Raw genomic sequence first — 13,594 nt, 5'->3', positions numbered from 1 at the left:
CAAGGCTTAATATATATGGCTTAATATATATGTATATACCCGCTATATATCTTTATAGCAAACAAAAATATCTGTATCAAAAATATGGCTGAGAATAAGGGAAGTTCAAACACTGAATTTTCCAGGACACGAACATTCTCACCTTACCACAATGAAGCATTTCCATCAATTTAACTGTTACTCAAACAATTTATAAAGGAACTAAAAAAATGCTTGGTATTTAACTGCATATACAGATAAATACAGATGTTTTCAGGATAGATAAGAGGGCCTGGTTCATTTCTATGCAGTATCACGAAAGAGCAGACAAGCAATGCTTTTGCGAAAAAAAGGAAACAGGCATGAACCTGACACGTGTTGAAGAAGTTAGTAGAAAAATCAGGCAAAATAGCAGCACAGTAGTATAAGAATCTGGCTCAGAAACAGCTGCCTCAGTTCAAAGCCAGCTTCGCCACTAACGGGATGTGAGGTTTTGAGCTGCGTATTTTAGACACACTGGCTGCACTGGACAACGATGGAAGCCACGCCCCCTGAGGTGGAAGTGCTGAATCGCCAGGGAATTCCCACGAGCTATTTACTTCATATTCTAAACGCTGGTTTCCTCATCTCTAAGATGGCTACAACAACAGCAACAACCTCAGAAAGTCACTGTGAAGAGCAAATGGGATAAAAGGTCTAATAGGTGGAATATAACGGCACAGTACACAGAAGGCAAGTGACAAGTGTCAGCTATTACTGACATTATTATGGAACATCTGAAAAGAATTCTACACAAGAACTCCGGAGACACGGCCACTACTCTCAGATGCGCCACTCACTCTGGCAAGAGCTAACTTCTCTCGGCCTCAGTTTTTTCATCAAAATATGAGATGGAGAGGGCTACTGGATGTTAACCTCTCTTCTAACTTAAAAATTCCCATTTTGCCACGAGAAACTCCTTATTCTAGTGACCAGCTAACAGAGAAAATCACCATAAATGATTCATTCCTTTGCCGACATCCTAGAAAGGCACAGTTAAGAATGTTGCTTCCGTAACTTAGAAAACACAGTAAAGTAATGGAATGCACTAAATTTAAAGGAACAGTATTTACTTTCACTTCAGAAGTGAACAGAATGTTTTTGCTTAGAAACTCTGGTGCTTTATGATATTTAAAAGAAGTAAACTAGGGTAAAGCTTGAAAATAACACTCAGGTTGGCTAGGAGAAAGATGTATCCATACATCCTGGTTTGCTGGGAAGCTCTCAGTTTATCTAGTCATCACAGCATAGTTCTTCTAATTGGAGGCTAATTACTTTACAATACTGTAGTGGTTTTTGCCATACATTGACATGAATCAGCCATGGGTGTACATGTCTCCCCCATCCTGAACCCTCCTCCCACCTCCCTCCCCATCCCATCCCTCAGGGTTGTCCCAGTGCACCAGCTTTGAGTGCCCTGTTTTAAGCATCGAACTTGGACTGGTCATCTATTTCACATATGGTAATATACATGTTTCAATGCTATTCTCTCAAATCATCCCACCCTCGCCTTCTTCCATAGAGTCCAAAGTCTGTTCTTTATATTACAGCATAGTTCTTAACAGCTTCAACTTTTTAATTTTTAAAAGCAAACTGGTATGGTTGATAAATTACCTTGTCACTCAGTTTTATCAAGTTCACAACTCACGAGACTTGTTCTTTAAATTGGCAAATCTTGGTTTCTTTGGTAATAAGTACAAAGTTTTGGTGAAAAAAGCAATAAAATGTAAATTAATCTTGTGACTATAAATCTAGGAATGCCTTAAGACATATACTTCAATGGTGCTACCACTACAAATTCCAAGAACTGTTACTATTCCATTTGCCTCTGAATTTGGGTGGTGGTGGTGCTGCTGCTGCTGCTGCTAAGTCGCTTCAGTCATGTCCAACTCTATGCGACCCCATAGAAGGCAGCCCACCAGGCTTCCTCGTCCCTGGGATTCTCCAGGCAAAAACACTGGAGTGGGTTGCCATTTCCTTCTCCAGTGCATGAAAGTGAAAAGTGAAAGTAAAGTCGCTCAGTCGTGTCCGACTCTTCACGACCCCAGGGACTGCAGCCCACCAGGCTCCTCCGCCCATGGGATTTTCCAGGCAAGAAGACTGGAGTGGGGTGCCATTACCTTCTCCGCTGGGTGGTGCAGTTAATCTATATACTCCATAGTATGCTTCATTCATTCATTCACTCACTTATTCCAAATAGTTACTGTCTACAATGTGCTGATCTTTGTAAAAGGGCTGGGAGGAATGTCATGGAAAGATCCAAAATGTCTCATTTCTTACAGTTCCTCTTACTTGAATTTTATAGAACTTTAAGGTTGATGTAAAGCTTTCTAGGGCTTCCCTGGTGGGTCAACAGTAAAGAATCCAACTGCAATGCAGGAGACGCAGGTTTGATCCTTATGTAGGGAAGATCCCCTGGAGAAGGAAATGGCTACCCACTCCAGTATTCTTGCCTGGAAAATTCCACGGACAGAGGAGCCTGGTGGGCTACAGTCCGTGGGGTCGCAGAGAGTCACACACAGCTGAGCAAATCAACAACAACAACAAAGCTTTCAACAACAAAGTTGTTCTTTGGAGACTCATTTTGTCAGATTCTCTCCAAATGGGAATAAGTTAGTGATTTTTTTTGCTATTTTTGAACTTATTGAAATAGTTCAGTGTGAAGCACTGGCGACAGTCAGCTGTAACTGCGATGAGAAGAAAAAAAAAGCACTGAGAACAGCGAGGAAAATGAGAGCCCTACAGCCACCAGGGGGCATTTCTCACCACTCAGCTAACAGAGATTTCATGAAAACACCAGGGAAAAAGGTTTCTCAGCCGCTGCCTGACGACCATCCTGGGCTCAGTGAATCATCCCAAGAAATGAAAAGAATCCAATGGCGTTCACAGCCTGACAGAATAAAAGACTAGTTCAATATTGAGAAGCATTTCTAAACTGCATAAAACACTTAAAACTCCTCTAACACAATCCTTCTAGAATCAAAGGCCCAGGAAAGGATTACAGACAGCAATCTTCCTAATTTCCAAAAGCTTACTTTAAACCGTTCTACATCAATGAAAAGCAGTCCTCAAGGAATCTGAGCCTGCTGGCTTTCACCATATCATCTTCTTTTTCTATTAATATTACGGGTACTATTAACACTACTAATCTTTCTATATTATTCATACTGTTCCATGCACTTCATTTGGTACTACTGCTTCCACTTTTATGGGTAATTCTGAATCTAAACTCCTTTACTGGCCTCTGTGCAACTTCAGGGCAGAAACTGTTTTAAACTTCTTTTATGTCATTGGCTCTGGAAGCCCATCTAGTATCCCACTGTGTAGCACTGCCCAGCTCTACCACTCACTGCCTGTGTGGTAAAGTAACTTCTCAGGGACTCAGCTTTCTCATCAGAATTCACTTATTCATTTACCCAATTATTTATGGAATACTCACCATGTGACAGGCACTGTTGTAGATTTTACCAACTAAACCAGCAGAAATCCCTCACCACAAAGAATATTCTGGTAGGGACCCACAGGCCATAGACAAAATATATTAAAGTACGTTAACACTGCTAAGTGTTATTTTAAAGACAGCAAAGGAATATGAGGAATGCTGAGAGTTGTGGGAAGAGGGTTAATTTGAAAATCTGACTACAGTGGACAGGAGGACTAAATGAAAAAGTACTCTTTTCAGCAAAGACTTGAGAGAAGTAAAAGATATACCATGTTGTAAAAAAATCTTTCCCCTGCTTAAAAAGCAACCATTTGCCCTTTCATAAAATCATTTTCAGATTTTTGGCCATTCCCCAACCCTGGATCCTCCCTTGCTAAGCAAGTCATTTCAAGACATTGTACTTGGCAAAGCTTACCTTCGGGAATTCTGCCTTTAGGCAACCCAAATCCCTGAATGAATTTCTAAAATCATGTCCCCACTCAGAAATACAGTGAGCCTCATCCACAGCAATAAGTGTGATACCTATCAAAAAAGAAAAATATGTAAATGGAGAAGATAAAGTTCAAAAAAGTAATAAACTCATCTGAAGTTTTACCACCAATTCCACTTTGAATATGTAAATATAACAGAAAGGAGAAAAATAACTCAAAGTATTGACTCATATAAAAATATAAGCATAAATAATAGCAGATAACACCAAAAATTGGGCTTCCCAGGTGGTACCAGTGGTAAAGAACAAATAGACCAACGCAAGAGACCTAGGAAACAGAGGTTGGATCCCTGGGTCAGGAAGATCCCTTTCAGGAGGAAATGGCAACCCTCCAGTATTCCTGCCTGGAGAATCCCATGGTCACAGGGGCCTTGAGGGCTACAGTCCATGGGGTCACGAAGAGTCAGACACGACTGAAGTGACAGCACGTACACCAAAAATCATTACTGAGAATAAGCAGAGGGAGATATATGGATAAAAGGCAGATGGATAAAAGAAAGAAATATTTAATATCTATTTTTCAAGTAACATATTTATTCAATTTTGGTTTTCATCATTATTTCTCAGAGAAATTAATTACTACTACTCTGTCCTCAAAGCTATCACTCATCTGCAATGATAATACCTTAAAAAGAAGAGCTGTTCTAATTCTCATTCATAATACTTTTAATTTTATCTCATGGATTAGCTATCCAAAGAGAAAAAGTCAGCATATTTCTACTGAGATTACATTCATCACTGTCTGTGAATGATTACTACAGAATTCCTCTGAAATGCCAGTTCTGAAAGACAGGATGACATCCACAGTTTCTAATATAAAACGGGAAGGGAAGAACTATATCTCATTTTGTACAAAGTAGGTAAGAAGGAAGGCAAATTGTTCCTTCTTCACCTAGCAACCCCTTTGCTCGGCCCCCACCCCCACCTCCACATTGACTCAGAATCAGTAATGTATGGTAATGCCTCTCAGAAAAGGGCTTTACTATATAACTTCCCTGGTGGCTCAGACGGTAAAGCGTCAGCCCACAATGTGGGAGTCCCGGGTTCAATCCCTGGGTTGAGAAGATCCCCTGGAGAAGGAAATGGCAACCCACTCTAGTACTCTTGCCTGGAAAATCCCATGGACGGAGGAGCTTGGTAGGCTACCGTCCACAGGGTCGCTAAGAGTCGGACACGACTGAGCGACTTCACTTTCACATAACCATCCATGAAAATGTCTTCAGATATTTCAAAGTAATGACAGTAGAGCTTTTGCCCTTGATTACCAAATTAATACTTAAGAAATAAAAAATGTTTCCCTTCAACGGGGATGATCACAACTTAATGTGTATCTGCATATTTATGTTTTGCCACCGTGTGTTAGCCGCTCAGTCGTATCCGACTCTGTGCAACCCCATGGACTGTAGCTCACCAGGCTCCTCTGTCCATGGAATTCTCCAGGCAAGAAAACTAGACTGAATTGTGATTCCCTCTTCCAGGGGATCTTCCTGGTCCAGGGGAAGTTTTGCCACTGGGGGTTAATTAAAAACATAAGTCAGACTACCTAGATGCATAACTTGGCTTACCATTTATATTACTTTAAGCATCTTACTTAAGCTTTCAAGTGTCAGTTTCCCATAAGTATAAGGTAGATAATAAAAGTAGCTAACATTTTTTTCAGTTACTCTGAAGATTAAGATCATTCACATAAAATGCTAAGATAGGGGCTGGCATAAAAGACTGCTCAATTAAAAAAAAAACTATTATTATTATAGTTATTGTGCTAGTCGCTCAGTCATGTCCAACTCTCTGCAACCCCATGGACTAGCCCACCAAGTTTCTCTGTCCATGGGGTTCTTCAGACAAGAACACTGCAGTGGGTTATCATTTCCTTCTCCAGGGGATCTTCCCAACCCAGGAATCGAACCTGTGTCTCTTCTGTCTCCTGCATTGGAAGGCAAGTTCTTTACCACTAGCACCACCTGGGGAAATGCATACTATGTTCCAAACACTTCCCTAGGAATAAAATAATAGTAAAATGCAATTCATGATCTTGAGGAGCTCACATTTCTAAAGGAAGAGACAGAGAAGCATGCATATAACTACAATTCATTGAGATTACCAATTACAACAGGGTTGGAGAAGAAAAAGAAGGAAAGAAAAAAAGAAAACCCTGCTAAATCTGAGCAAATCCAGGTTGATTCACATCAAAATTCTATTAACTGATGAGTGGGAAACATTCAATATTACCACTATATTTATTTGGCTTTAGAAACTATATGACCCAGATTTTAAATTAAATAGGTTAAAACAAAGAATAACAGCTCCTTCATTTTAAAACCCTCCTTAAAATCACAGGTTTGATTAACTAGCTTTTGCACTTCCCCGGTGGCTCAGTGGTAAAGAATCCACCCACAATGGAGGAGATGTGGGAGATGTGGGTTCGCTGCCTGAGTCAGGAAGATCCCCTGGAGGAGGAAATGGCAACCCACTCCAGTATTCTTGCCTGGGAAATCCCATGGACAGAGTAGTCTAGTAGGCAGGGATAGGAAAAGACTCAGACAGAACTGAGCAACTAAAACAACAACTACTATTTTTTAATGGAGTTAAACTTTGTCCCTCACAACCAGCTGCTACAAGCTTCTGCCAACTTTCCCATTAAATGTGCAAGTCCAAGTGTCTGCCCAGGTCCAGGATATATTTCATTTTGGCACATCAGTCATTAAAGCCTTATTCCCAAATTTACAAGACAATTACAGGTACATTTGCTTTTAAGGTGTCTCTATATAAAATTCTGCTTGCTGCTTCTGTTGTAAACCCACACTACTTAAATAATAGCATTTCATAAAAATCATAAATCAGAATAGCTAAATGTCAAAACTACTGTACAAATGAAATTCTGAGTATATTCACTGCTGCAAGCATTGTAAAATGAAAGTTAAATAAAAATACTTGAGAGAATTTATCCTATTTTGTTCAACACTGACAGCCACCCAAAAAGAGCATTTTCATCCATCTTATGCAGATACTCAGCTCTAATAATTGCAGTGTTCATAATTTATTCCTTTACAAAGAATTAAAACAGAGAATTAGAACAACCTATCAAGAGGCTCTAAGTAAATATTGGATTAAATCCATCACAGAAACAAAGCAAATGTTAAAATGGAACAAAACATATCCAGACCACTAGGTACATAGACCCTAACTTTTGCAATAAAATCATGGAGTTTATATATCTAGAGTTGTTGATTTTAATCTGAATTGAAATATTCATAAGAACTTTATACAACCTAATAGGATACACACCAAATTTGTTTTAAATTAAAAGCAAAAATATAACATGCCAATAAGGGACTTTAACAGCTGATGGTCGCCCTTTTTGATAATATATTTAATCAAATGCTAATTTCTGCCCTCATTCTATTGTTGATACTTAACACATATTAAAAGATAAATACTTGTTTTCATTATATTAAGAGAATAACTGTTAAATGCTTTCCCAGAGTTATCTGGAAGTAACCATTAAATGAGAGACCACAATGTTTAAAAAAACTTTAAGTGCTAGGAATTATTTTAACACATAAAGTGAGATCATATTACATTAGACAGCAAAGATTGTCTGGTTTAACTTAATGTTTGGAACATGAACAACTGCAATAGAATCTGTGATTGTAGCTCTTAGATAGCTGAGCCTGACCATCAAGAAGGGAAAAAAACAAGACAAAAATGTTTTTAGCACACACATCAAAGACGATACCAGCTTTTGACTAATTTTCTATTTACATTTTCTAGAAAATAGGATGACATATTATGTAATTTTTAAAATTAATTGTACTCACTGACAAAAAATAGTCAAAGGTACTGTGGTCTCCAACCTGAAAATCACACATCAGAATCACCAGTGAAAAGACTACAGCTACCACAACCTCATAGCAGGTGCATTAAATCACAATTTTCAAAGTTGGAGGATCTGAAATTTTCTAAAGTTTGAAAGGTGATTCTCATGAACAATAAGAGTAGAGAACCACTACATTGATTAAGATTCAGAATACCAAAAAAAGGAAATTATAATATCATAGAATCCAAGATTCAACATTTATTCAATAATATATTTAAATGCCTACTATGTGCCAGTAACATACTGCTACTGCTAAGTCGCTTCAGTCGTGTCCAGCTCTGTGCGACCCCACAGACAGCAGCCCACCAGGCTCCCCCATCCCTGGGATTCTCCAGGCAAGAACACTGGAGTGGGTTGCCATTTCCTTCTCCAATGCATGAGAGTGAAAAGTGAAAGTGAAGTCGCTCAGTCGTGTCCGACTCTTCACGACCCCATGGACTGCAGCTGACCAGGCTCCTCCATCCATGGGATTTTCCAGGCAAGAGTACTGGAGTGAGGTGCCACTGAAGGAAATATAAATAAATAAGAAGAGCATTTTCCCCTAAAAAGTTTATAGTCCAGTAGAAGAAAACAGGTATACAAATAGACAATTATAATCCAGGAGCTTACTTTCTAGGGCAAAAGGAATTGTGGGACAGGACAGGAGAGACAGAGATTTGCTGGATCCATCCACAAGTTTAAAGAATATCTCACTTTAACAAGTACTTATAAAGATTCTATCATCCCACTTACCAATATTAGCCTCAAGTTGCCGAAGCAGCTCCAAGTTACCTGAACAGAATTCTGGAGTTAGGTATACAATCCGGTATTTGCCTCTGTAAAAACAAACAAAGAAATAGGAAATGTAAAAACAATCACACAATGAATATAACTGAAAACCATAACACAGTATAATTTTTTTAAATAATGCATTACACCACTTAATAAAAACAAAATGCATATTGTATGTGTGGACATATACACATATATTTGTTCTCTGATTTCATTTCAATTCATCAAAACAAACATGGCAACACCAGTCAGAGAGTACTCAGTATAAGATGCCATTAGAAGCCAGATTCTGATTTCCAGCAGTCTAGCCCCAAAATGGCAGTGCTTGAGTTAACTGATCAAGCCTACAGTAAACCTTCTATATGTTAGCAATCCACCTGCATGTCACCTTCCTTGGAGAACGACAACCCCATTACCCTACACAGTTGATCCCATCTCCACAATTATACCCGCAGCACCCACGTTTCTCCTGTATATTCTGCTCTGTTGCCCACATCTTCTTGGGCCAGTGATGAAACCAGACTAAGGTCAAGTTAGTCAGTCTCCGTCCTAGAATTTGAGGGTCTAACCAAGTAACAACCAGTCAGTCTCCAAGCAGCAAGATCTGTAACATGTACATGAAAAATACCTGCAATCTATTTTGTGACTAGAAAAACAGAGAACTCTTACCTTCTGAGAGAAAGCAAGAGAAAGAGAATTTAGATTAAAAAAAGAAGGCCCTATTGTATTTTCAATACTGATTCCAGTCTCTTCCTGAGGGCTGGCTAATTTCTTTTCATTGGGATCCACAAGCCATTCCTGTATCCTTACTATAAAATTTGATATTCGTTTAAATGTTTGATTGATTTCTATTCTGTGCAGACAGAATCCTAATTAAGACAATGTTTGCAATGAAGGTTAGGGCTAGGGCAAAATAGGTACAGAGTCTCTTTTCCATTCTATCAAATGATGACATAGATCAAATTAAATAAAATAAAATAATGTTCTTTATGAAACCACTTAAAAATATTTAATCCACTGTGTGCTAGGCATGGTGCTTTCACTAGGAATGGGTAGAAAACAACTAAGAAAAAAAGTTATGCTTTTCATATCATGAAATTGACTCAGTAGTCTAATTAGTTCTGATGCCAGGCTATCTAGGTTTGAATCTCAGTTCTATTTCTTACAAGCTAAGTAATCTTAGGCAAGTATTTAACTTCAGTGTGCATCAGTTCTTCAGGGTAAACAGTGATAAGAACTATAAAGACAGCTAATTCTTTAGATAGCTACTTTCAAAGTAAACCCAATCAAATCCCAAATCGCAATTTAGTTGAAAAGGTGATATCGAAATACAAAGAACCTAGAATAGACCCAAAAAAATTGAAGGAAAAAAACAAACAAACCCTACTTTGAAAGAACAAGAAAACAAAAGTGGAAGACCTGTACTACCTGATTTCAAGATTTATTATAAAGCTATAGTCATCAAGACACCAATCAAGGCAGACAGTGACAAAATAGAAAATAAACACTGCAGCAATAAACCCATGTATATTTACTCAATTTAGTTTTTACAAAGGTGCAAAAGCAATACAGTGGAAAAAAGATAATCTCCAACAAATGGAGCTGGAAGAAATGGATGTGCCTAGGTCAAAAAAAAAAAAAAAAGAACTGCAGTCAATACCTGACATAATATACAAGATTTACACAAAATGGATCATAGATCTACATGTAAAACATAAAACTATAACATTTTTTGAAGAAAATATAAAGGAAAATCTCTGTGACCTTGAGTGAGGCACCAAAAAGCAACAGCAAAAGCAAAATCCATAAAAAAACACACTGACAAACTGGACGTTATAAAAATGAAAACGGGAGAATGGTGTGCCTTCACCAAAATCTTGTATGTTGACCTTCCTCCCACTGCCCCTTTGGAGCAGTTTCTAAGAACTGAGATGCTGCCTCCCATGCTGCAGTCCTCATTTTGCCCCAAACGAAACTTAACACACACACACACACTAATCTGTTAAGAGAATGAAAAATGGAATGATAAACTAAGAGAAAGTGTCTGGTAACCATATAGCAAGTGAAGGATTTATACTCAGAATGTATAATATAAACTATCAAAATTCACAAGTGAAAAAAAAGAATAAGCAAAAGATGGATATAAACACTTCATCAAAGATACACAGATTTTAAAAAAAAACATAAACAGATGGCTAATAAGTATATAAAGAGATGCTCAACATAATTAGTCCTTCAGTTCAGTTCAGTTGCATCCAACTCTTTGCAATCCCGCAGGCTGCAGCACACCTGTCCATCACCCACTTCCGGAGCTTGCGCAAACTCATGTCCATTGAGTAGGTGATACGATCCAACCATCTCACCCTCTGTCGTCCCCTTCTCCTCTGACTTCAATCTTTCCCAGCAACAGGGTCTTTCCCAATGAGTCAGTTCTTCACATCAGGTGGCCAAAGTGTTGGAGCTTCAGCATTAGTCCTTCCAATGTAAATCCAGGACTGATTTCCTTTAGGATTGACTGATTGGCTCTCCTTGTAGTCCAAGGGACTCTCAAAAGTCTTCTCCAACACCACAGTTCAAAAGCATCAATTCTTTAGCACTCAGCTTTCTTTATGGTCCAACTTTCACAACCATACATAACTACTGGAAAAACCATAGCTTTGACTAGACAGACCTTTGATGGCAAAGTAACATCTCTGCTTTTTTTTTTAATATGCTGTCCAGGTTGGTCATAGCTTTTCTTCCAAGGAGCAAGGGTCTTTAAATTTCATGGCTGCAGTCACCAGCTAAAGTGATTTTGAAGCCCCCAAAAATAAAGTCTCTCACTGTTTCCCCATCTATTCTCCATCTATTTGTCATGAAGTGATGGGACCAGATCCCATGATCTTCATTTTCTGAATGCTGAGTTTTAAGCCAACTTTTTCACTCCCCTCTTTCACTTTCATCAAGAGGCTCTTTAGTTTTTCACTTTCTGCCATAAGGGTGGTATCATCTGCATATCTGAGGTTATTGATACTTCTCTTGGCAATCTTGATTCCAGCTTGTGCTTCACCCAGCCTGGCATTTCACATGATGTACTCTGCATATAAGTTAAATAAGCAGGATGACAATAAACAGCCGGGAAATGTCAATGAAAAACACATTGAGGGGCTTCCCTGGTGGCTCAGTGGCAAAGAATTTGCCTGTCAATGCAAGAAACACAGGTTCAGTACCTGGTTCCGGAGGATTCCACATGCCACAGAGCAACTAAGCCCATGTGCTGAACTACTCAGCCTGTGCTCTAGAGCCTGGGAGCGGCAATGACTGAGCCCACGTGCCACAGCTACTGAAGCCCCTGCACCATAAAGCCTGTGCTCAGCAACAAGAGGAGCTACTGCAATGAGAAACAAACACACTGCCACTAGAGAGCAGCCCCTCTTCCGCAACAAGAGAAAAGCCCGCACAGCAACAGGGACCCAGCACAGACAAAACTAAATTAAAAAAATTTAAAAATACACACTGACATTCTATTAAAATGGCTAAAATTAAAAACTTGGCCATACCAAGTGATGGCTGAGATGAGAAATTAGAATTCTAAGACACTGCTAGTAGGAATGTAAAATGGTACAACCACTCATCAAGTCTGGCAGTTTCTCAAAAACTTAACACAGAATAACTATGTGATTCAGTACAGGCCTTCCCTTGGAGCTCAGTGGATAAAGAATCCTCCTGCAATACAGCAGACCCTGGTTTGATCCCTGTGTCAGGAAGATCTCCTGGAGCAGGGCATGGCAACGCACTCCAGTATTCTTGCTTGGAGAATCCCATGGACAGAGAAACATTGTAGGCTGCAGTCCACAGGGTCGCAAAGAGTTAGACACGACTGAGCGAGTAAGCACAAAACATGCAAATGCTCACAGCATCTTTATTTGTAAAATTCCCAAACTGGAAACAATCCAAATCTCTATCAACAGGTGAACAGATAAACAAATTATGGCATATCCACATGATGTAATCTATTCACCAATAAAAAAGAATGAACTATTGGTACATGTAACAACATGGATGAATCTCAATATATTGGGTAGGCTAAAAAGTTCAGTCAGGTTTTTCCACTGAGAAAAATACCACAGACAGTTGACAACATGATCAGGAATCATATAAATAACTTACAATTTAATATCTTCTACAACATTTTTTGACTGTGCTGATCCAAGAAAACAAGCTGGAATACTGGATATTCTGTAAGAAGAAACACAAACATCCTGGAATCATGTGCACACTACAAATATCAACTTCATTTTTAAGTGAGAAGAAACAAAAAGTTATAATGATGTACATTTCTCTTCTTTGCAATCTCTTTTTGTAACTCACTAACTTGGTAAATAAATTCCTTCAATGGCTATATTAGAAGGAAGGTGGTTGTTAAGGTGGATTTTCCAAAAAGACTGCAAGCACAGGTTGAAGGAATTTAAATGTTTTCCATAAATGAAAACTACACCTCTATGTATATACTTCATACCAAGCTAAAGAAGAAGGGTAACCAACAGAGAAAAGAATTTTGTGATATGTAGTGTTAACCAGCATAAAATTTGCTTTTTAAAAAAAATTTGGGGGCGGGGGGTCATCTGGTAGCCCTAAATTACAGAGAACTCATGAAAGAAGATATGCTCTTCCACTAAAGTGTCATATTACTAGTAAAGACAAAGCAACAGTATATTAGAAATGTGTTAATAGGAACTAGATTTTAACACACAAGATAAATCAACTATTTCTTTCACAGGAGTTAAAAAAAAAAAAAAGGTGGCAATGTGGCTCTGAAAGCCTTACTCACTCAAGCTGAAGTACTTGGTCTTCCATCAAAGAAATAAGGGGAGAGATGACAAGGCCAATCCCACCTGCATAAACAGGTGGATACTGGAAGCACAGACTCTTTCCATACCCTTAAAATAAAAATAATACACTCAGAGAAATGAAATTAGATCGCTGTTACTCTGATTTCTTCTTACAATGTACTTGC

General features: G+C 38.6%; 1 protein-coding gene across 8 annotated transcripts in view; it reads right to left on the bottom strand.

Annotated features, from left to right (window-relative positions):
• Positions 1-13,594, bottom strand: part of WRN (WRN RecQ like helicase) — a 128,245-nt gene that overhangs the window by 60,455 nt on the left and 54,196 nt on the right. For all 8 annotated transcript variants that reach the window (XM_061404415.1, XM_061404419.1, XM_061404413.1 and 5 more), the window contains 4 exons: positions 13,409-13,517; positions 12,748-12,816; positions 8,560-8,642; positions 3,876-3,982 (listed from right to left, as the gene is read on the bottom strand). In XM_061404415.1, the coding sequence (XP_061260399.1) occupies positions 3,876-3,982; positions 8,560-8,642; positions 12,748-12,816; positions 13,409-13,517 (368 nt within the window). The remainder of the gene's footprint in view (positions 1-3,875; positions 3,983-8,559; positions 8,643-12,747; positions 12,817-13,408; positions 13,518-13,594) is intronic.

This window comes from Bos javanicus, chromosome 27 (genome assembly GCF_032452875.1).
Source record: "Bos javanicus breed banteng chromosome 27, ARS-OSU_banteng_1.0, whole genome shotgun sequence".
Taxonomy (NCBI): domain Eukaryota; kingdom Metazoa; phylum Chordata; class Mammalia; order Artiodactyla; family Bovidae; genus Bos; species Bos javanicus.
This window is presented reverse-complemented; position numbering and strand designations above follow the sequence as displayed.